At 41.2% G+C, this 24,146-nt stretch overlaps 1 protein-coding gene across 1 annotated transcript in view; it reads right to left on the reverse strand.

Annotated features, from left to right (window-relative positions):
* The window catches only part of DLG3 (discs large MAGUK scaffold protein 3), a 3,698,230-nt gene that overhangs the window by 3,196,054 nt on the left and 478,030 nt on the right, over window positions 1–24,146 (reverse strand). The window contains exon 4 of the mRNA XM_044057417.1: window positions 18,853–19,029. Coding sequence (XP_043913352.1) covers window positions 18,853–19,029 — 177 coding nt within the window. The remainder of the gene's footprint in view (window positions 1–18,852; window positions 19,030–24,146) is intronic.

The raw sequence follows: 24,146 nt of genomic DNA on the forward strand, positions 1-24,146 counted from the left end.
GGGAGAAAAGCTCCAACATATTATACAATTTTCATTATAAATCAGCATTAAACAGCAATGTTACAGGATTATTAAAAGGCATTAAGTAGCAATACAATGTTATACAGTGTCAATAATCAGGAATATAGCATAACTATTTCAAGATGTATAAAAATAAATATGTCATTAAGATGAGTATAGTTTTTGGGGTAAGTGGTTACAAAAACCCAGTTTTATCATGATGTAGTTGCATGAAGGCAAGACAATTACAATATAAAGTTTCTCTGAGGCAATTAGCTTAATAGGTTTTAGAAGACAGTAGAAATAATAGTAAAGGAAGATTAGAGAGAGCTAGTGAGAAGAGTGAGTTAAGGGCAGAAAGTAGATTAAGGTATGAGAAGTAGGGGATGTTAAGGAGGGAGAGTGCAGTGGCAGGACCACTGACTTTTAAAGTGCTCTTTGGTGGCTGTCTTAAATTATTTAGGATGTGTAAGGGTCCTGATTTCTAGTGGGAGCCTATTCCAGGCAATAGTGGGGTGATAGCTGTACATGTTGCGTCCAAATTTAGACTAGGGTTTGTAGATTTGTAGTAGGTCTTGGTTAGAGCTTCTGAGAGGTCTGGAGGGAGAATAATGGGAGATGAGAGGGGATAGTGCTGGGCAGTAGGAAGGCTGGTATAGGATAGAATGGATGATCTGGAGCTGAGAGAGAAGAAGCTGGTGGGATAATTCAAGCCAGTTTAGGTGTTTTAGAGAGAGACAGTGATGGGATTTGTAGGTTTGTTGGGCAGCAAATCTAGCTAACTTGTTGTCGGTAAATTCGAGTTTGGTCAGGAGTGCTGAGTTAAGATTTGTGAAAATATGAAAATTGTACATTAGACTGGGTATAAGGTAGGTAAAAGAGAGAATAATCTTGGCTTCAGAGGTAAGGAATTTCTTGTTATGGTAAAGGAGTCCAAGTTTTGAATGAGTCTTTTTGATACAGTTATTAACAAGCAAGTCAAATTTAAGCTGATCATCAATGGTTACACCTAAGAGCTCAGTACTGGATTCTACCTGAATGGGAGTGTTATTAAGGGACTGTATGGAGAAGGAGGGTTTAATATTGCTGAACTTTTTCGGTAGAAAGAGTAACAGCTTTGTTTTTTTAAGGTTAAGGATGAGCTGGTTGTTGGAGAGCCATGTTGCAACTAAGTTAAAAGATGCCCGAGTAGCTGAGAAGAGCTGAGAGGGAGAGTTGGCTGTGGTGATGACTGTAGAGTCATCTGCGTATTGCACTGAAGATGACTGAGGACAAAAGGTATAGAGCTGATTAGTAAAGATATTAAAAAATAAAGGCCCAGGGAGAGACCCTTGAGGTATACCCATTTTTACAGGGAGAGGAGGGGAGAGTGCAGAGTGCCATCTCACTGATTGAGATCTATCAGTGAGGTAGTTGGAGAACCATGCAACAGTATCAGAGGAGAAGTTGAGGTTATGCAGGTTGTGCAGCAGAAGAGGGTGTGAGACAGTGTTGAAAGCTTCTGAGAGGTGCAAGAATAGGCAAGAAATAAGTTTACGGTCATCCATGGCTATAGTGACAGTGTCGAGGAAGGATAATAGAGCTGTAGTGGTGTTATGTTTGGGTATGAAGCCGTGTTGTGTGGGTGTAAGCAGATTTTCCTGTATTAGTTACTGCATAACCTGTTTATGAATGCATTTTTCTAGTACTTTAGAGAGAGGGGAGAGGATAGTGATAGGTCTAAGTTGGAGATATCAGAGGAGTTACCTCCTTTGTGTATAGGTAGACTGTCTGAAGAAGTCTCAGAGTTAACAGAAGTGAGACGAAAGTGCTAACTTGGAATATCTGTTTGTTTTACTGTTCTACAATAACTTTGCTGTTGTTCATCTGGAACCTGACAACTTCTTTTGGATTTTTGGCTTTTTGTTTGTGCTGCTGTGGAAGAGAGTACTAGATGTGTGAGAGTTGTTTGTATGGATAGGTTGGGAGATTAGCTGTGTAAAGCCATAAAAATTAATATGAGTATTAGAGTCTGGATTACTGAGTTAACCAGTTAATGATGACATCCCCAAGGAGGATAGTTTCATTGGGAATGTGTTGAGAAAATTATGAAAGAATATTTTCTAGCAGATGAATGTTGTCTCCTGGAGGGATATAGATGGCTGTTACTGTGATAGAGGTGTGGTCATTTATTTTAAGGTTAGCTGTAAGTAGTTCATCAGGAGAAAAGGATGGGATAGGTTTCATAATATTTGTAATGGTGAGGTGGTTGGAGTAGAGGATGGCAACGCCACTCCCTTTTTGTTTTGGCGTTCTATGCAGAGTATATTATAACCAGGGGGAGAATGCCTTTATCAGAGGTTTGGGGTTTTAGCCAAGTCTCTGTTAGGGTGATGACATCAGGGGTGTGGAAGGCTATCCAGGCATGGATTTCACTACCTTGTTTAGAATACTACAGGTATTCATAGAGTAAAAGGAAATATGTTTGTTTGGAGAGGATGAGTTTATTGAGTTGGGAGAGGTAGAGTTACTCATGGTGGGGTCATGGATAGGCCCAGGATTTGGATGTATGTCTCCTGATAGAAGCAGGGCTACACGAAGTTGATAAAGTTTGAAATTAAATAGGTTGTAAGTCAAGTACTTAAAAGGAAAATTGGCTAGGCTTAAAATGGCCATCAAGGGCAATTAGCCTAGTACTCACCTATTAGCATATAATATAGCAGATTATCTATTTTGCAGTATACATTCTACAGAGTGTTTACATATGTGTGTGCATGTACATGTGTGTGAGTACATGCATGAATGGCATACATCACTCAGTCTACTGTCTTCCCATTAAATAAAAATGACTAGACTGCAAAATATACACTAGACAGGATTAATACCTGCTTAAAGTATTACCAGAGTATTATTAGAAGAAAGAAAAGATAAAGAATGAGTGGAAAATATCATTATCAGCTCAGACTGATGAAATTGCACTTTCACAACCTTAATGTGTTTGTAAGGATGAAGTTGTTGGACAGATGTCAACTTCCTATGGAAGTTACTTTGAAGGTATGATAGGTCTTCTAAAACTGAAATTGAGGACCGTCAGGTATCCAGAAAATGATAACAATAAAAACACACAATATTTTTGCCTTTTTTCCCCAACATTTTAACTATTTTTGTAGTTGATTAGCCAAACAGAAGATTGCCTGCTACTGTATCATAATAGATGCAGCATCTACTGAATTGTATGTATATTTCAAAGAATGTATTCCTACTTTATCTGCTGCTTTTGTGAATTGCTTTCTTTTGTGTGTGGCATGCTTTGAAAACTTTCCTGCATTTTCCCACTAATGTACTCTGGAAAGAGTGGCCCAGTGGCAACAGCTAACTTGGATTTCCAGTTCTGCTTTCAGCAAGGTGCCTTTTTTGTGGAGTCTGCGTGTCTTCTCTGTGTCCATGTGGGGTCATGCCAAGTGCTTGTGTTTGCTCCTTCATAACAAAGATATGCTGTACATGAACAGCTCTTGCCTGTAGGTGTGTGAGCACATGCAAATATGCATCTGGAGAGGTCAGTGTCTCATTCTCATTAAGGATTACTTTCCCTGCTTTATGTGCAGTGAGTCCCAGGACAGGCTCCAGCTTATAAAGTGTGAAATGTATCAACAGGTGTATCAGAGAATGAATGGATGTGCTCTAATTGGAGACAATATAGCAATACCGATCATAGGTCTAATTGCAAGGGTACTGGAAGTGTCTTTTTTCCAAATTAATCCAGCAACCTGAGCTCACTTTCAAAGGGCAGTTTATTAATAAGCAGAGATTTTCTGATTTCAGAAGATGTAGCCAAAGCAGCAGTTGCAGGATCAGCTTCAGATTAAAGACTGGACCTGTTTGTTGTACACGTATTTGTATCTTGAAGTATAGTGAGATGGAGCCTGGGCTATTCATGAAGACTATTCATTTTAAAGACTGGACCTGTCTGTTGTACACGTATTTGTATCTTGAAGTATAGTGAGATGGAGCCTGGGTGTCTGCATGAAGACTATTCATTTTAAAGACTGGAGCTGTCTGTTGTACACGTATTTGTATCTTGAAGTATGGTGAGATGGAGCCTGGGTGTCTGGATGAAGACTATTCATTTTAAAGACTGGACCTGTCTATTGTACACTTATTTGTATCTTGAAGTATGGTGAGATGGAGCCTGGGTGTCTGGATGAAGACTATTCATTTTAAAGACTGGACCTGTCTATTGTACACTTATTTGTATCTTGAAGTATGGTGAGATGGAGCCTGGGTGTCTGGATGAAGACTATTCATTTTTAAAAAAACATCAAAAGTGTTAAACATGGGATGACTCCTACTGTCGAGATTCCACTATCAGCATTTTAATACGCCATCTCTTAGGTGAAAAAAAATCAGTAACAGGTCAATTAATTAATTCTCCCATGTTGTTAATAATTTTATTAAATGTAACATCCTGAGCTGGAGAACCCCAGAATTGTAATGCGGTATCTTCATAGTCAGAATCTACACACTGAGGGGGAGTGTATCTGAGCCAAGTAACATCACCCATGAGGACAAAAGAGATGGCTTGATTTTATATAATTTTCCCCTGTGCCCTTAATGGCACTGGTAAAGGCCTATGTGTTCTGGGTATAAAAACAGACATGCACTGCTCTTCAGAACTGATGAAAGTAGGCTCCTGTTGCCGTTTTAGTGATTCCAACGCTACATTATATAACCTTTTATTCAAAAGTTCACATTCAAAGGAGTGTGTTAAAGATGAAAGAGTTCTAGTTCTAAATGATAAACACACACACACACACACACACACACACACACACACACACACACACACACACACACACACACACACACACACACACACACACCAAGGACTAGGGAGAAGCAAAGAAGCACATTAACTACTATAAATTCAGAAGAAAATTTGAAATATCTCACCTGTGAGTAGGCTGGAAAACAGGAATGCTTAAAACAAGTTATGCTCAATAGAAAAGAGGTAAGAACCATAAAAATCTTTCACATAAAAAATAATATTAGTTGTATAGGCCGGGGCCATTTTTCTGATGCTTGCTGAATTCAGCAAGAGACAGCTGGACTGGCAGCTCATTTGGCAAGGCATTTTGGGTAGAGGGGGCTAATAGTGTGGGAAAGGTTTAGATTCTAAGCTAACACCTGATTACATTACTCTTGCTATCAACAAGGATAGAACACCTCATAACAGATTTGCTGTTTTGAAAACTGTGTGCTTGCTTTCCATTACCGAGTTAAACTCTTCTGTGTCTTGTATTTTGAAGTCAATCACATCTGTAGCTTCATGGTTTATATGAAAATATTTATCGCTATTTCAAATCAAATGGCACCTATATGTGAAGTTTAATAATTAGGACTGATGCTCAATAAATATACTGACTTGGCCTCTGACGTTCAATGTTATCTAGATTTTTACTTTGTTGCATTGTTAAAAAGATAGTGTGAACCAAAATATCTGCCATTCATAGCCCTGACATCCAGTCAAAATTAATTACACATTTTATTTACGTAGAAGTGTGTAATTGCATCTTTATTTATTAGTGGACAATGGAAAGTTCAAGTAAGTCAACACAGCTGAAAAAGGGGAGCATTATCAGAACGCAAACAATACATAGAAACAATATCAGAATGATCTTTATCTGTCAGAAAGAACATACTGTTAAGGAAAATTGCCTTTCCCTCTCTCTACACCACTGACCCATAGCTCAGTGCTGAGACCTGGATTGCTGCACATCTGTCAGTTGGCTGGCGCTGGACAGAGGTAGTTTATAAGGAGTACTAGTGCTAAGCTCTATACCTGCCTCCTAGCCGCATCACTGTATTTGTTTGCACATCTACAGAAAGCAGCAAGCCATTGCAAAAAAATTCAGAGAATTTTATATGATTTCTTTCACTTAGCTAATTGGAACTTTAACAGTAAATGAGAAATAAAACTTAAAAAGAAAACAAAAGTAGCTATAACGCTTAACATTTCTACAGAAAGGTACAAAAGTGTAATGTGAAGGGATACTGCAAGAGATGAAAACAGACTAGCCACATTCCATAAATGCTTTAAATTACCAGATCACTTCTAATATGGTTTTAGTTTTTGGTGTTCTCGTTCTCAGTAGTAACTGTGCATACATAGTGTCAAAAAGTCTGAGGGTTGGAAGTCCCACCCTCACATGATGTTTTAGTGATCCATGACTCGTCTCATTGTTGAAAATGCAACCCCAGAATTTCCATTGTGGAAGACCCATCTTGGCAAGCCATGGTCTGCTTGCACTTTATAAAAATGTACATAGATTAGAGACCCTGGAAAGTGTGTTGACAGCATGGCAACCTTTTCATAAAGACCCCTTAACGGGTTCTAAATGAGACTTCATAATCACCTTGTCAATAAGGAATAACACATTTTAGTCTTTATTATTCTTTATCACAATTGTTATAGTGTAAAATTGCTGTTTTGTGACTGGTACATAATCAGGTTTATAAGAACTGACAGTTATAGTTTACGTATTCCATACAATGAAGCAAATGCACATACATATCCCAATTCTTTGCCATTCCATAATATCTATATAGGTTCATAGGTTCATACTAGGCTATCTGCCCTAGGGCATTTATAAGCCTAGCCAGAGTGTGTTTGGCTTTCGCCACCCATTTTAAATTAATTTTGCTATCCCCTTTTTCGAGGTTAGTATACTGTGCCTCTGTCTAACAGTGACATAGAAGTGATACCTGGGGTAAACCTACTATCTCCCATCCACTCATCAAGATTCCTCTTGAAGAGAGTCAATGAGGGACTCTGCCTAACCTGGACTGGGTGTGAAGTGAGCCTCTGGGTTATGAATCTGTCCCTCCAGCATGTCCTATTTATTTCAGTGCTGAGGTTCAAGTCTCTCGAGCATGTAGCTCGATGGGATTTGGATTTTCTGAGGTGCAGTATGTCCATTAATTCCGGGTTGGACATGGCTTTATACGTCAGGCACAGATCGCCTCTGAGCAGGTGGTATGCCACTGAGTAGAGCTGGAGTTTCTTTAACCGGGCAGCATATGGCATCTGTTTGAGCCCTTTGATCCTCTTGGTGAGGTACTTTTGGGGTCTTTCCAGTTGCTGCAGGTGTCTGGTAAGGTACATCCCAAAAGGGGCATTATACTCAATTATGGGCCTGATGAGGGATGAGTAAAGAGGCACGATGACCTCCCCTGATCTAGATGTGAATCCCTTCATGATTATGTGGGCTATATAAAATGTTTTTCTAACCACTTTGGCCACGTGGTTGTCAAATGAGAGATTGCTATCAACTTGGGTCCCCAGGTCCCTAATTACTTCTTCTGTACTTAATGGATTACCACCTATGTGGTAATTTGTGGGCACTTTGTTTTTGCCAAAGGAGATGACTATACACTTTTTGGCATTTAGCTTGAGGCCATGGCTCTGACACCAGTTGTCTGTTTCTATGAGGCCCTTTTGGAGGATGCTTGTGTCGGCTGGAGAGTCGATTATGGTGCCCAGTTTGCAGTCATCTGCGAACTTGGTCAGCCACAGTCCTTCCGTGTTGGCCTGTACCTCCGAGAAATATATACCGAACAAGAGAGGTCCCAGGACTGAGCCTTGTGGGATGCGACTTGTAATTGGTTTGGAGTCTGACATGGATCCAGCAGTTCGAACCATGTGGGTTCTGTCCTTGAGCCAGTTTGCAACCCATCTAGTGACATAGGGGTTTATATTTAAGCTGGTGAGCTTATCTATAATGCCCAAGTGGGGTATTGTATCAAAGGCTTTTGCGAGGTCCAGGTAGGCTGTGTGGACCACCTTCCCCTCGTCAATGGCCTTGGTGACTGTTTCAAAGAAATCAACCAGGTTTAAGAGGCAGGATCTGCCCTTAACAAAGCCGAACTGGGTAGGATCCAGTGTCTGTAGGTCCCCAATATCTTTATTTATGAGGTCCATGATGATCCTTTCCATAGCTTTGCAGACCAAGCTAGTCAGGCTTATGGGCGATAGTTTCCAGGATCCGTTGAGGCACCACCTTTGTGGAGAGGGACCACTGTTGCTGTATGCCACTCTTTGGGTACATATCCTGTAGTAATGCTGAGATTGAACAGTAGTTTTATGTTTGGGTTTAGCTCTTCTTGGAGTTCATGTAGGACGCAGCCCGGGACACCGTCTGGTCCCATTGATGCTGTGTTTTTGCTTTGGAGAGGGCAGCTCTTACCTAAGCATCTGAGATGTCAGGGGGGCAGCACTCTGCTGGGATAGATATTTGCCCTTTTGGTGGGGGGGGGGAGTTTGCGCTGAACCTGTCAGCTAGGATGTTGGCAATGTCTGTGGGTTCGGTGTATTTTTTGCCATTTTGGACTAATTCTGAGCATATCTGGGAATTCCCACCCAGGTTCCTAACATAACTAAAGAAAGCCTTGTGATTATCCTCAGTGTCCTGTGCAATTTTTCTCTCGAAGCTGGCCTTAGATGATTTTATGAGTGCCCGTAGTTGTTTGCTAATACTGATCAGAGATGCCTTCCCTGTTTGGGATTTTGCTCTATCATGTAGTAGCTTCCTCCTTCTATTGTATAGTTTGTTTATGGCTGGGGTCCACCAGACAGGACGTCTGCCTTTGGAGGATTGGGTCATGGTTTTATTTGGGATTGCATGATCTATGCATTCCTGAAGGTGTTCATAGAATGCGTTTATAAAGGATTCTGCGGTCTGGGCTGTATTTTCCACAGGCCCGGGGGCTTTGAAGGATTCCACCTCGGTTTTGAGGAGTGTGAAATTTGCTTTAGAGAAGTTTTTCACTGTGGTTTTCAGGGCAGGGGGTGGAGTCGGGATGTGAATATCCAGTGAGATTAGTTTATGGTCTGATCTTACCAGTGAGGGATACACTTCTGGTCTGGAGCATAAAGTCCCCATGTTGGTGATGATCAGGTCCAGTATGTTTTCCCCCCTTGTGGGAGTGGTAACAAGTTGTTCCATAGCATTTGAGTTTATAAATTCTAGGAATCTTTGGGCTAGGGTGTTGGAGCTAGAGTAATGCTCCCAGTCTATGTTTGGGTAGTTGAAGTCACCCAATATAATGGTGTTTGGAGAGACCTTCATATTTTCCAGTGTTCTCAGGAAGGCCGAGTGGGGTTCCTGGGTTTGGGAGGGTGGTCTGTAGCAGGCTATAAACTGGAAGGCAGTTTTATCCACTGTTAGTTGCACATGGATAGTCTCTGATGCTTCGTGCTGTGCCACCAACCTGGAGGTGTGGGTATCTTTGACGAATATTGATACTCCCCCTCCTTTTGTGGTTCAGTCCAAGTTTTGGGGCCGAAAAGCATGGTATGAGGTATAACCTGGTAGTGCTGGGGTGCTCACGGGAGCCTTGAACCAGGTTTCTGTTACTGCACAGATATCGATGTTCTCCATGCTAAGGAGAGTTTCGAGTGCATGCATCTTGAGGTTTAGACTTCTGGCATTGAGAAGCATTACTCTTAGTTTCTTATCCCTTGTGATACCTATGGAGGTGGGTTTGTCTTTTGAGCTTTGCCTAAAAAAGGCACTATGGGGGTAGCAAGAGCCTTTGCCAATACCTGAAAGCCCAGGGGTGACAGGTGCAAGCCGTTCCTAGCGAAGCATCGTGGCTTGTCGAGCATGTCATCCCAGGCTGACAGGCATTGGATTCCCTTTGAATGACACCAATACTTAAGCCAATTGTTGAAATTGATCATCTTGTCTTCATATTGTGGCATCATTCTTGGTGAGGGTAAGATGCCACTCAAAGTCAGGGTCATACCGGCCTGGGCTACATGCTCAGAGAGCTCCTCTATGTCTCTTTTCATGTAGTCCAGGGAGGTACGTCTCAGGTCATTCACACCAGCATGGACAATGACTGAGTCATATTTATACTTGCCTTGGAGTGACCTGAGTGCTTGTGTTATGTGGCGGATCCTAGCGCCCGACAGGCAACTCACCGTGACCTTCTCCTTGTTCAGTCTGGTGAGCGGGACGTCAGTGTGCCTGACGATAGAGTCACCTTTTACAAGTGTATCAGGTGTGTTGTTTAGCCTTACGGGCTGTGACTGTTTGGCACACTGGCTTTGTGAGCTATGTGTTGCACGTGTTTTGTTTTGGGGTAGCGGTTGCTTGGGTGTCTGCTTTGGAGGTCTCTGCTGCTTAGGCAGATTTTTATTTAGAGCCTCCGAGTATGTTTTTGTATGTTTATGTGTTTGGTTTGCTGTCGTGCTAGGTCTATGTGAGACTAGAATTGTAGTGAGTGTGGTTTCCTTCTCCTCCTGACTGGTTTTGCCAGTACTGAGTTGAGAGAGCTTAGCCTCCAGTATGGCTATATGGTTGCATCTCTCACATGTGTTGGAATTTGTTGGGAGGAGGAGAGGGTTGTCTGTGTACATGAGGCAGTTGTAACATTGCCTCAACATTCCCAGATTCACCAGATAGACCGGAGAGGAGATTGACAATTGACCTTTGGACATGCTAGAATAGTATTAGGAATTCCTTTATAATTGAAAAAAATGGAAAATGGGGAACAAGGTACTCAAGGGGAGTTTGTGAGGGTGTAGTGCTTTTAATTTTTTTTAGTGCTGACTTATATAATTGCTTTAGTGAGCAAGTGCCAGGTAACTTAAATGCAATGTGTTACAGGTAACTTAAATGCAAAAACATTACAGGTAATTTAAATGCAAAAACAACAAACAGTAACTTTCTTTTGAGTGAAACAAGGAAATAAGTACAGTAAGCAATGCCAATATCACTAGGGATCCACAGAAGCTCTGAAAAGCCGCGTTTTAGGTGGAATTAGCATTTCAGGGAAATAACAAGCAAACAAACAACAAGCATACAAACAAAGGTAGATTCAGCAGGCCTGGATCTAGTCTATGCTACAGCAAACAAGGTGTACCAATTTCAGTAAGAAACAAACAGTTCAAATATGCAGGCACTATAAGCCTTTAACCAGAAATTCCCAGCTCAGAAAGGCAGAGTCCAGCCTCTCCTCCCACAAGAGTGCAGACCACGAACCTTCTTAATGTAAAATAACTGGCCTGAAGCCCAAGTGCTTAAACCAGAACTAATACACTTTTAGAATTACAGACACTGAGCCCTCAATCAGCAGTTCCCAACTTAGAAGGATGTAAGCTACCTGTCCTGCCACCACAGTGCAGGCCACAAACCTTCCTAATGTAAAACAACTGGTCTGAAGCCCAAGTGCTTAATCCAAAAGACTTAGAATGATAGCTACACTTTAATCAAGTTACTACCAAGCAGTAATAAATACAATTGAATACTTTAAAGAATGCCTGGATTAGTGCTCAAGTTATACAAACAAAGCTAGATTCAGCAGGCCTGGATCTAGTCTATGCTACAGCAAACAAGGTGTACCAATTTCAGTAAGAAGCAGTTCAAATATGCAGGCACTATAAGCCTTTAACCAGAAATTCCCAGCTCAGAAGGGCAGAGTCCAGCCTCTCCTCCCACAAGAGTGCAGACCACGGACCCTTTTAATGTAAAATAACTGGCCTGAAGCCCAAGTGCTTAAACCAGAACTAATACACTTTTAGAATTACAGACACTGAGCCCTCAATCAGCAGTTCCCAACTTAGAAGGATGTAAGCTACCTGTCCTGCCACCACAGTGCAGGCCACAAACCTTCCTAATGTAAAACAACTGGTCTGAAGCCCAAGTGCTTAATCCAAAAGACTTAGAATGATAGCTACACTTTAATCAAGTTACTACCAAGCAGTAATAAATACAATTGAATACTTTAAAGAATGCCTGGATTAGTGCTCAAGTTATACAAACAAAGCTAGATTCAGCAGGCCTGGATCTAGTCTATGCTACAGCAAACAAGGTGTACCAATTTCAGTAAGAAGCAGTTCAAATATGCAGGCACTATAAGCCTTTAACCAGAAATTCCCAGCTCAGAAGGGCAGAGTCCAGCCTCTCCTCCCACAAGAGTGCAGACCACGGACCCTTTTAATGTAAAATAACTGGCCTGAAGCCCAAGTGCTTAAACCAGAATTAATACACTTTTAGAATAACAGACACTGAGCCCTCAATCAGCAGTTCCCAACTTAGAAGGATGTAAGCTACCTGTTCTGCCACTACAGTGCAGACCACAAACCTTCTTAATGTAAAACAACTGGCCTGAAGCCCAAATGCTTAAACCAGAACTAATACACTTTTAGAATAACAGACACTGAGCCCTCAATCAGCAGTTCCCAACTTAGAAGGATGTAAGCTACCTGTCCTGCCACCACAGTGCAGGCCACAAACCTTCCTAATGTAAAACAACTGGTCTGAAGCCCAAGTGCTTAATCCAAAAGACTTAGAATGATAGCTACACTTTAATCAAGTTACTACCAAGCAGTAATAAATACAATTGAATACTTTAAAGAATGCCTGGATTAGTGCTCAAGTTATACAAACAAAGCTAGATTCAGCAGGCCTGGATCTAGTCTATGCTACAGCAAACAAGGTGTACCAATTTCAGTAAGAAGAAGTTTAAATATGAAGGCACTATAAGCCTTTAACGAGAAATTCCCAGCTCAGAAGGGCAGAGTCCAGCCTCTCCTCCCACAAGAGTGCAGACCATGAACCCTTTTAATGTAAAATAACTGGCCTGAAGCCCAAGTGCTTAAACCAGAACTAATACACTTTTAGAATAACAGACACTGAGCCCTCAATCAGCAGTTCCCAACTTAGAAGGATGTAAGCTACCTGTCCTGCCACCACAGTGCAGGCCACAAACCTTCCTAATGTAAAACAACTGGTCTGAAGCCCAAGTGCTTAATCCAAAAGACTTAGAATGATAGCTACACTTTAATCAAGTTACTACCAAGCAGCAATAAATACAATTGAATACTTTAAAGAATGCCTGGATTAGTGTTCAAGTTATATAACAAAGCTAGATTCAGCAGGCCTGGATCTAGTCTATGCTACAGCAAACAAGGTGTACCAATTTCAGTAAGAAGAAGTTTAAATATGAAGGCACTATAAGCCTTTAACCAGAAATTCCCAGCTCAGAAGGGCAGAGTCCAGCCTCTCCTCCCACAAGAGTGCAGACCATGAACCCTTTTAATGTAAAATAACTGGCCTGAAGCCCAAGTGCTTAAAACAGAATTAATACACTTTTAGAATAACAGACACTGAGCCCTCAATCAGCAGTTCCCAACGTAGAAGGATGTAAGCTACCTGTTCTGCCACTACAGTGCAGACCACAAACCTTCTTAATGTAAAACAACTGGTCTGAAGCCCACGTGCTTAAACTAAAAGGCTTAGAATGAGTTACACCAAGCAGTAATAAATACAATTGAGTACTTTTAAGATGAAGCAAAAGCAAAATAAAGTAGGAAGAAACACAAATACAGCAAAAGCAGATACATTTTTTTTGAGTGAGCAAATGAGATGGGCCCAGGAGTTACAGGACAGAAACAAGTGCAAATGCAGGCCTTCAAATCAGAAAGTTGAGAGAGATGGAAGACCGCCCAAACAGACAATAACTACAAATTCTGGGCCAGAACCACTCCTTATGTGGTAGACAGGTTACCTGGTGCTTACCACTCCCACTGATAAGCTAGAAGGCTTCCCTCCAACACAGAAAGGCTTGGGAGGCTCAGAAGCTTACAAATAGTCCTGGATACAGCAAATCTGTATCTGGAACACTAATTACAGGAAAGGTAGGAAACAGGCTTACAATTTATTTATTTTTTTATTTATTTGAAATAACAACCAAACAAACAACAAGCATACAAATAAAGCTAGATTCAGCAGGCCTGGATCTAGTCTATGCTACAGCAAACAAGGTGTACCAATTTCAGTAAGAAACAGTTCAAATATGCAGGCACTATCAGCCTTTAACCAGAAATTCCAAGCTCAGAAGGGCAGAGTCCAGCCTCTCCTCCCACAAGAGAGCAGACCACAAACCTTTTTAATGTAAAATAACTGGCCTGAAGCCCAAGTGCTTAAACCAGAACTAATACACTTTTAGAATAACAGACACTGAGCCCTCAATCAGCAGTTCACAACTTAGAAGGATGTAAGCTACCTGTCCTGCCACCACAGTGCAGGCCCCAAACCTTCCTAATGTAAAACAACTGGTCTGAAGCCCAAGTGCTTAATCCAAAAGACTTAGAATGATAGCTACACGTTAATCAAGTTACTACCAAGCAGTAATAAATACAATTGAATACTTTAAAGAATGCCTGGATTAGTGCTCAAGTTATACAAACAAAGCTAGATTCAGCAGGCCTGGATCTAGTCTATGCTACAGCAAACAAGGTGTACCAATTTCAGTAAGAAGCAGTTCAAATATGCAGGCACTATAAGCCTTTAACCAGAAATTCCCAGCTCAGAAGGGCAGAGTCCAGCCTCTCCTCCCACAAGAGTGTAGACCACGAACCTTCTTAATGTAAAATAACTGGCCTGAAGCCTAAGTGCTTAAACCAGAACTAATACACTTTTAGAATAACAGACAATGAGCCCTCAATCAGCAGTTCCCAACTTAGAAGGATGTAAGCTACCTTTTCTGCCACTACAGTGCAGACCACAAACCTTCTTAATGTAAAATAACTGGCCTGAAGCCCAAGTGCTTAAACCAGAATTAATACACTTTTAGAATAACAGACACTGAGCCCTCAATCAGCAGTTCCCAACTTAGAAGGATGTAAGCTACCTGTCCTGCCACCACATTGCAGACCACAAACCTTCCTAATGTAAAACAACTGGACTGAAGCCCAAGTGCTTAAACTAAAAGGTTTAGAATGAGTTACACCAAGCAGTAATAAATATAATTGAGTACTTTTAAGATGACGCAACAGCAAAATAAAGTAGGAAGAAACACAAATACAGTAAAAGCTGATAAAAAAAAATTGAGTGAGCAAATGAGATGGGCCCAGGAGTTACAGGACAGAAACAAGTGCAAATGCAGGCCTTCAAATCAGAAAGTTGAGAGAGATTGAAGACAACCTTAAACGGCCAATAACTACAAATTCTGGGCCAGAACCACTCCTTATGTGGTAGACAGGTTACCTAGTGCTTACCTCTCCCACTGATAAGCTAGAAGGCTTCCCTCCAACACAGAAAGGCTTGGGAGCTCAGAAGCTTACAAATAGTCCTGGATACAGCAAATCTGTATCTGGAACATTAATTACAGGAAAGGTAGGAAACAGGCTTACAATTTTTTTTTATTCAGAAAAGTAGCAAAAACAGTAGTAAAAACAATTCACATGCAGTGCAAGCTGGCACACTTGAGTATGTAGCAATATTAGTCCACACACAGTTTGAAAAAATGTAATTAAATTAAAAAGGACTAAAAGCAAGTGCAGAAAGGGTTTATTAGGTAGAATGCGGTAAAGAGATGGGACTGGGGGAGTGTCCTAGATCAAATCTACAGTGGGGCGGGCACTGCAAAAGCCACCAAATTTAAGTTTAAACAGAGATGTGAGGAATCAGAGTGCAAATTATAAAACCAAAAATATATATACTGATATCTGTATATTTGCAGAACACTAAGACAACAGATATCTAAGCAACAATTTAGCTCTATAATACAGAATAATACAGAAAAATATACTCAGCTCTATATATTTGCAGATAGTCTTGTAAGGCTGTCTTTCAACATTTTAAATGCAGACTGCTGCTATTAATTCAAATTAAGGGAATCTTGAGTTAACAACACACAAGCAATAGAAACCACAATGAGGGGTGGGGGTGGGGTGGGGAAGAAAGTTTCAACAGAGATGTGAGGAATCAGAGTGCAAATTATAAAACCAAAAAATATATACTGATCTCTGTATATTTGCAGAACACTAAGACAACAGATATCTAAGCAACAATTTAGCTCTATAATACAGAATAATACAGAAAAATATACTCAGCTCTATATATTTGCAGATAGTCTTGTAAGGCTGTCTCTCAACACTTTAAATACTTACATCATGCAGATCACATCTTTAATGGCTGCATTGTGCACTCTGCTTCTTGGATGAATTTACAGTACCCCAGTGACATCCCAAAATGTTGGAAAGATTTGTCTCACAAAGAATACATGACCTGTACCATTATAAAAATGTTTGCATTTCTGACAAGCCAGCTTCCCAAGGCCCTGTTAAATTTATAGATTTTGTTACTTTAACAGTATATTCAGAAATGGTATACTTCCTAGAAACATTTGTGAATATGCACTGCTGGGCACTGTGATGTAAAAGACAGTCTCATGCACTGTTTCACCGTTCATGATCCACACCACAGCATAAGGGAGCATATCCCTACTTGTACTTTCACAGTTTTAACTGTCTAAAATCTACCTGTTAAACTTTGATAGCCAACCAAGCCATTTCACTAAACAATTTATTCCTTTGGGAAATTATCTTTTTCAACTGTATACATGTATTGTTATGAACCTTTGAATTTTAATACTTCATTATAGGAAAGTGCGTCTTATTTAATAACCATTATAATCTTTTAGTTTCTACACCAGTAGACATTTAGCTATGCATTCAGAAATAAACAGATCATATGTAAAATTTGGCTCATACTCTTTATCAAACATTTTCTTAATATTTAACATGTGCACTTCGTCCTCTAATTGAAATCTAAGGGGCTTTTCACTCTGCTTTTCAGATCATTGCAGTGTTTTCAGTTGTCTAATTATTTGTAAGCAGTCACATCAAGAGGGTGTCATTTTGTTGGTACAGTGATAACTCTCAGTACAGACAGTTGATAATACTTGCAGTATGTGTATATAAATCTGTATATATTACAATCTCTGAAATACTGCTATGCTTTTTGTTTTGAGGTGCAGTACAATCATTCTGCAATACAAGATTTTAATTCACTATCAGCTGCAAAATATAAGTTTTGCTTTTTCAGAAGATTCAAAAATTCAGCATTAAGAAAGTCAGAGCATTGATAGGATTGCAATTTTTGAAATTTTTTCCTGCACCTCCATGTGAGAATTGCTCTTAATACCTAAGCAACACTTTTATCACACTTCATTTGTAATGCCATATTCCATATATACTTGGAAGCATGCCAAGAACTGTAAACAAACCCCAAAACCCATTATTGTTTTTTGAAAGACCTGATATATCATCAAATTCACCCTACCATTTTACATCAAAGTTGTTGACAACCAGTCAACTTCTAGGAATTGTTTTCCTGTGGGTTTGTGCATAGTATAATCATCTTGTAAAGACAACCATTCTAAGGCCTGATTGTGGTTTAGCTTTTTACTAGTTCTTTTAGCAGTATGATACAACCTCTACAAAATTTCAAACTTTATAACTGTCCAGCATTTGTGGGTCATAATATATTACACTAGTATACTCCTCAACTCAGCTTACGCATTGTACTAAAATAAAATTCATGACTGCTTTCAATATTACAACGTTTTTATTATCACTCATACAGTGCAAAGTTATATTGCTCAAAAATATACACAACTTGTGATGACGCTTTCTTGAACATGACCCACTCAATAAATTTCACAACACAAAAAAGGCAATATTTGTAACACTGCATAACCAAAATCTGGCTGCAAAGTCAAGAAAATATAACATACTCTGGTATTTTAAACTGTAACAGCATACCTCATCAGTGTATGCCAGAGCTACCAGTACACAGTCCTGTGCTCTTGTACTTAGGTCTCCAAATATTAAAAGTAAAACAGTTTTTATGGTTTACAGCATGCCACTGTTTATACAGTTAAGGTCAGACTTACCATGTCCTCCCAGTGTGCTTCTTTTTTAACTTCACTTATCCCACTCCTTTGCTCCCATTGTCTGTCAATTATCGGCCCCTTCCCAGTCAATTGGACTATTTTTTTTTCACTATTAGGTGAGGGTTGACCAAGACGGAACATCATTTACACATCTATTAGAGTTGGTTCAAGGATTTTTCCTTTCATGGATCTTCCTCCCAGTGTGTGCTAGGATATGTAGTGGAACATGGCTGTGCAATGTGCTAATCATGCTTGTTGTCCCTCTCTTCCACAAGGAATGCTGCCAGTAAGCAGCCTTGCTGCCAACCATTAACACAAGGAGTGGCTTTCTTGTGCTCCCAGAGCAGGTACAACCCTCCCTTCCTCCCTTAAGAAAATCACATGAGGTTGAAACAACTGGCCTTCAATCTTTTTAACTCTTTCTATACATTAGCCACCCCGTGGTATAAACCTTGGCTCTAGATGGTTGCCACTGTTGAAGTGACACCTTGACCCCGTGTGCAAAAATGGGAAAAGGAGATTGTGGATGGATACACTGTTACTATTATTTTGGTCTGGATGCCTAAGAAAGTGCACCTGCAGCTGTAACAATATGGAAGACATAAAGGAATTAACACAGGACATTTGAAATCTAGGATACCACAGATCCACAGAAACTGCTCAATTTTGCAAGCACAGGAGAAAAAAAATCTACAACATTCAAAGGTCTCCAAAATTATGCCACATCTCAGAAATTTAAAGAACTGCAATGTATGAGAATGCTCAGTGTTTCATGTTCTTAAGGTGTATACCACATAGTTTCCTACAAAATGCTGCGCTTTTCACACCACAGTGAATGGTATCACATTCAAAATGTATTTACATACATACACTTACTAACACCAGGGTTATTCAACTTCAAGAATAGGGACTAACTTCCTTACCCTACATATTACTTAAGTATTGCATCTATGTGTGATCAAAGTCGAGTCAATGAAACAATTCAAATAACGCTGGGCACAATCAAGCTGACACTGACAAGCAATGTATCCCAGAAATAAAAATATATAGTCCATGCATTCATGAAGTTTACAGAGAAAACAATTGCAAACAGATGTCTTAACATAATACAAATGATCCGACACTGACCTTTGGAACAGCGCTACGTAGTTGTGAAACTAAACAATAAACAGTGGCTTTCTGCTCTGTGCTCCATTTTCTCACTCGTATCAGCTGTGGATCTCCATTCTGTGTTGGATACAGCTTAGACTCCTCTGTTAACTTCTCCTCTGAAATGAGGCTGTCTTCATACTTATATTTACATTTCTAGAGCACCAAAACAAGAAGGCAGTTACAGTCTATGGTGGAATGTCATCTTTGCTCACTGATCCTATTTAAACTTTTATTGAGCAGTACATTTCAAATTATCTACTATAAAGTTGTTCATTACATTTAAAAAACTTTGTTCAGCACAAACACTAAGAATAACCTCCTAATCAAGTAAGCCACAAGAAACATAAGACAGTTTTTATCTTCTCAAAAGTTCAAGATCACAATGTGCTAGTTATTCTGGTAAGTATAATTCTGGCTGGGCTACTGAGATACATCATGGTATTCTTCTGATTCAGAGTTCTGATTTATAGTGATTTAAAACGTTCTCCTTGTGACTTTAGCATAAACTGGATCACCTCTCTTTGGAAGAATATCTTGGTTTATCACATTTGTCTGGTCACTGTTTTTATCATGTGTTCCACAACTTTAACTGTTACTGGGGAAATATAAAGCCGAATCAAAAAATCTGAATCTTGGTCTGCAACAGTGAATGCTGCATCATCAAAATGTCATCCATACGAAACCATACAACTCTCTAGTATTTACGTGTGTTAATTTGACTTAACTGATGTATAGGTTTTTCTCAGCTCATCTGTATATTCCAGTGTAAAACACGAATTCATAGATCCGTGTCTGTACAAATACAGTTTCTCAGAGTTTATGCAACATTGGAGGCAGTATATTTGTAGTGTAGGCATATAGGTTCATAGGTTCATAGGTTCATACTAGGCTATCTGCCCGAGGGCATTTATAAGCCTAGCCCATTGTTTTGTGGCTTACGCCACCCCTTTAGTATGGGGAACTATACCCATTATTTTGCTGTGCCTCTGTCGAGCAGTGACACTGAGGTAATTCCTGGGGTATATCTGCGATCTCCCATCCATTGGTCAAGATTTCTCTTGAACAAGGCCAGCGAGGTGCTCTGCCTCACATGTACCGGGATTTTGTTCCACAGCATAGGGAGTCTTTGGGTGATGAATCTATCCCTCCAGCATGTCCTATTAATAGCCGTGTCGAGGTTTAAGTCTCCGCCCTTGTGGCTCTGATGGATCTAGATTTTTGAGGTGAAGCATATTCATCAAATCTGGGTTTGACATGGCCTTGTATGTTAGGCAAAGGTCACCTCTGAGCAAGCGTGGCGACTGAATAGAGCTGGAGTTCTTTCAGTCGGGCAGCATAGGACAGATTTTTGAGACCCTTTATCCTTTTGGTGAGGAACTTTTGTGGCCTCTCCAGCTGCTGCAAGTGTCGGGTCAGATACATTCGAATGGGGCATTGTACTCAATCATTGGTCTGATGAGTGATGAGTAAAGGGAGACTATGACCTCCCTTGATCTAGATGAGAATCCCTTCATGATAAGGTGGGCAATGTAGAAGGACTTCCTAACTACTTTAGCTACATGGGTGTCGAATGCCAGACTACTATCAACCTGGGTCCCCAGGTCCCTGATAACTTCTTCTGTGCTCAGTGGATTGCCACCTATTTGGTAGCTAGGGGTAACCTTGTTTTTCCCGAAGGGTATGACTATGCATTTTTTGGCATTTAACTTTAGGCCGTGGCTCTGGCACCAGTTATCCATTTCTGTGAGACCCTTCTGAAGGATATCTGTGTCAGATGTGTTTTCTACTATGGCGCCCAGTTTGCAGACATCTGCAAACTTTGTCAGCCATAACCCTCCTGTGTTTGCTTGTACTTAGGAAAAGTAGATGCCAAACAAGAGTGGGCCCAGGACTGAGCCCTGTGGGACACCACTTGTGACAGGCTTTGAGTCTGACATGGCGCCAGCAACTCTGACCCTGTGGGTTCTGTCACTCAGCCAGTTTGCAACCCATCTTGTGATGTATGGGTTAACATTTAAGCTGATGAGTTTTTCAATGATACCCGAGTGGGGTATTGTATCGAAGGCCTTAGCCAGATCGAGGTAGGCTGTATGGACTGCCTTTCCCTCATCAATGGCTTTGGTGACTGTTTCAAAAGTCAACCAAGTTTAAAAGGCATGATCTGCCTTTGACAAAGCCAAACTGGGTTGGATCCAAAGTCTGCAAATTCCCTATGTCTTTATTTATGAGGTCCATTATGATCCTCTCCATGGCTTTGCAGATAAGGCTTGTCAAGCTAATGGGCGGTAATTTCCAGGGTCTGTGGAGGCACCGCCTTTGTGAAGTGGGACCACAGTTGCAGTGCGCCACTCCTGGAGTGCGTATCCAGAGGTAAGACTTTGATTAAACAGCTGTCCTAGCTGTGGGTTTAATTCCTCATTGAGTTCGTGGAGCACACAGCCGGGGACACCATCGGGTCCCATGGATGCTGTGTTTTTTGCTTTGGAGAGAGCAGTTCTCACTTGGGCGCTGGAGATGTTTGGGGCGCTGCACTCATTTGGTATAGATATCTCTCCTTTTGGGGGGGGGGAAGTTTGCACTGAACCTGTCAGCCAGTATGTTGGCAATGTCTGTAGGATCAGTAATCTTCACATCATTTTGAACTAGTTCTGAGCATATCTGGGAGTTTCCTCCTAGGTTTCTAACATAGCTAAAGAAGGCCTTATGATTGTCTTTTGAGTCTTTAGCTATTTTTCCTCTCGAAATTTGCTTTGGATGATTTTATGAGAGCTCTTAGTTTTTTACTTATAGTGATCAAGGGTGTCTTACCTTTTAAGGATTTTGCTCTATCTTGTAGTAGCTTCCTCCTTTTGTTGTAGAGTTTGTTTATGGCTGGGGTCCACCAGACTGGACGCTTGCCTTTGGTACAAAGAGTCTTTGTTTTGCTTGGGATTGCCTTATCCATGCAGTCCTGCAGGTGCTGGTAGAACGCGTTTGTAAGTGATTCAGCGGCTTGAGTATTGTTTTCCATGGCTCGGGGCCTGAAAGGAGACCACACTAGTCTTTAGAAGTGTGAAGTCGGCTTTTGAGAAGTTCTTTACTGTGGTCTTTTTATTTCAGGTGGGGTGGGATGAGGACCTCCAGCGAGATTAGTTTGTGATCTGATCTCACCAGTGAGGGGTATACTTCGGTGTTGAACATTGTGCTCCCATGTTCGTGATGATGAGATCAAGTATGTTATCTCCTCTTGTGGGGATGGTGACTAGTTGTTCCATGGCATTTGAGTTTATGAATTCCAGGAACTTTTGGGCTAGGGTGTTTGGGCTTGAGTAGTGTTCCCAGTCTATATTAGGGTAATTGAAGTCACCTAGTATGATGGTGTTTGGTGATACATTTATCCCTCTAGTGTTTTCAGGAAGGCCATGTGAGTTTCCTGAGTTTGTGAGGGTGGCCTGTAACATGCTACAATTTGCAGAGCAGTCTTGCCTATGGTTAATTGCACCTGGATGGTCTCCGATGCATCGTCGTTGCCACCAGTCTTGAGGTGTGGGTGTCCTTGATGAATATGGATACCCCCTCCTTTCTTGGTATTGTCCGGATTTTGGGGCGGGCATGATATGAGGTAAAACCTGATAGCGCTGGGGTGCTCTCAGGAGCCTTGAACCAGGTTTCTGTCACAGCACAGACGTCGATGTTCTCCATACTGAGAAGGGCCTCGAGTGCGTGCATTTTGAGATTTAGACTTCTGGCATTGAGCAGCATTACCCTTAGTTTTTTCCTTTTTGTGTTCTAGGGTGGTAGGTTTAGAATTTGAGCCTTGCCTAAACAGGCACTATCGGGGTGGCAAGAGCCTTTGCCAATATCCGGAATCCCAGGGGTGACAGGTGCAAGCCGTCCCTTGCGAAGCAGCGTGGCTTGTCCAGCATGTCATCCCAGGCAGACAGATACTGGATCCCCTTTGAATGACACCAGTGTTTAAGCCAATTGTTAAAGCTGATCATCTTATCTCTGTATTGTGGCATCATTCTTGGTGAAGGTAGGATACTGCTCAAGGTCAGGGTCATACCTGCCTGGGCTACATAATCAGAGAGCTCCTCAATGTCTCTTTCATGTAGTCCAAGGAGGTGCGTCTCAGGTCATTTACACCAGCGTGGACAATGACTGAGTCATATTTGTACCTGCTGTTGAGAGACCTGAGTGCTTGCGTTATGTGGCGGATTCTAGCGCCCGACAGGCAGCTTACTGTGACCTTCTCCTTACTCAGTCTGGTGAGCGGGACATCAGTGTGTCTGACTATGGAGTCACCAATGACTAGTGTGTCTGGCATTGTGTTTGGCCTTAAGGGCTGTGACTGTTTGACACTCTGACTGTGAGGTCTATGTGTTGCGGTGTTGTGTTCTGAGGTGGTGGTTGTTTGGGTGTCTGCTTTGGTGGCCTCTGCTGTTTTGGTAGATTTTTGATCAGAGCCTCGAGTATGTCTTTGTGTGTTTATGTGTATGATTTGAGGTTGTAATGGTACTATGTGAGACTGGGTCTATAGTGTGTGTGGTAACCTTCTCCTCCTGACTGGTCTTACCAGTCCTATGTTGAGAGAGCTCAGCCTCCAGTTTGGCCGTATAGTTGCATCTCTCGCATGTATTTGTGTTTTGTGGGAGGAGGAAAGGGTTGTCTGTGTACATGAGGCAATTGAAACATTGCCTCAATATTCCCAGGTTCACCAGCTGAGCAGGAGAGGACACTAGCAACTGATCCCTCGACATGCTAGAAGGGTAGATGAAAAACTTTAAAAAAAGATTCCGGGGGACGTGGGTGACCGAGAAATGGGGGGTTGCCTTTTTGGGGTACTATCTATGACAAGAGTGCCGTATCAAGGTAATAAGTACTGTAGGAGCAAGTGCTAGGTTTAATAGATAGAGAATAGTCTACTTGGAGTCAAGTAGAGTTGATCTTTTAGTTATAGGATACGCTGATTTGATCAGTAGTATAGTTCGAGGAAGGTAGTTTTAAGGGAAAATTTGAAGAGTGGACTTTAGGTAGCCCGAATAGTTTAAACCTGCTTAACCGGCACTGCCCTAGTGTGCAACAGTGGCAGCTCAGCTAAATCGCTCTAAATCGCTAGCAGCGTTTAGCGTTTATACCAGGGGCTGGAAAAAGCTAGAAACTGGCCCAAAACGACCAATAAACTACTAGTTACTGGCTGAAACCTCACAAAACTGGACAAAAGGCAGCTCAATGCTTCCAACTCCCACTGGTAAGCAAGGTAGCTTCCCTTCCCCCAAATAAGGCAAGGA

The sequence above is a fragment of the Protopterus annectens genome, chromosome 15.part0, assembly GCF_019279795.1.
Source record: "Protopterus annectens isolate FY-2018-M chromosome 15.part0, PAN1.0, whole genome shotgun sequence".
NCBI classification, from domain to species: domain Eukaryota; kingdom Metazoa; phylum Chordata; order Ceratodontiformes; family Protopteridae; genus Protopterus; species Protopterus annectens.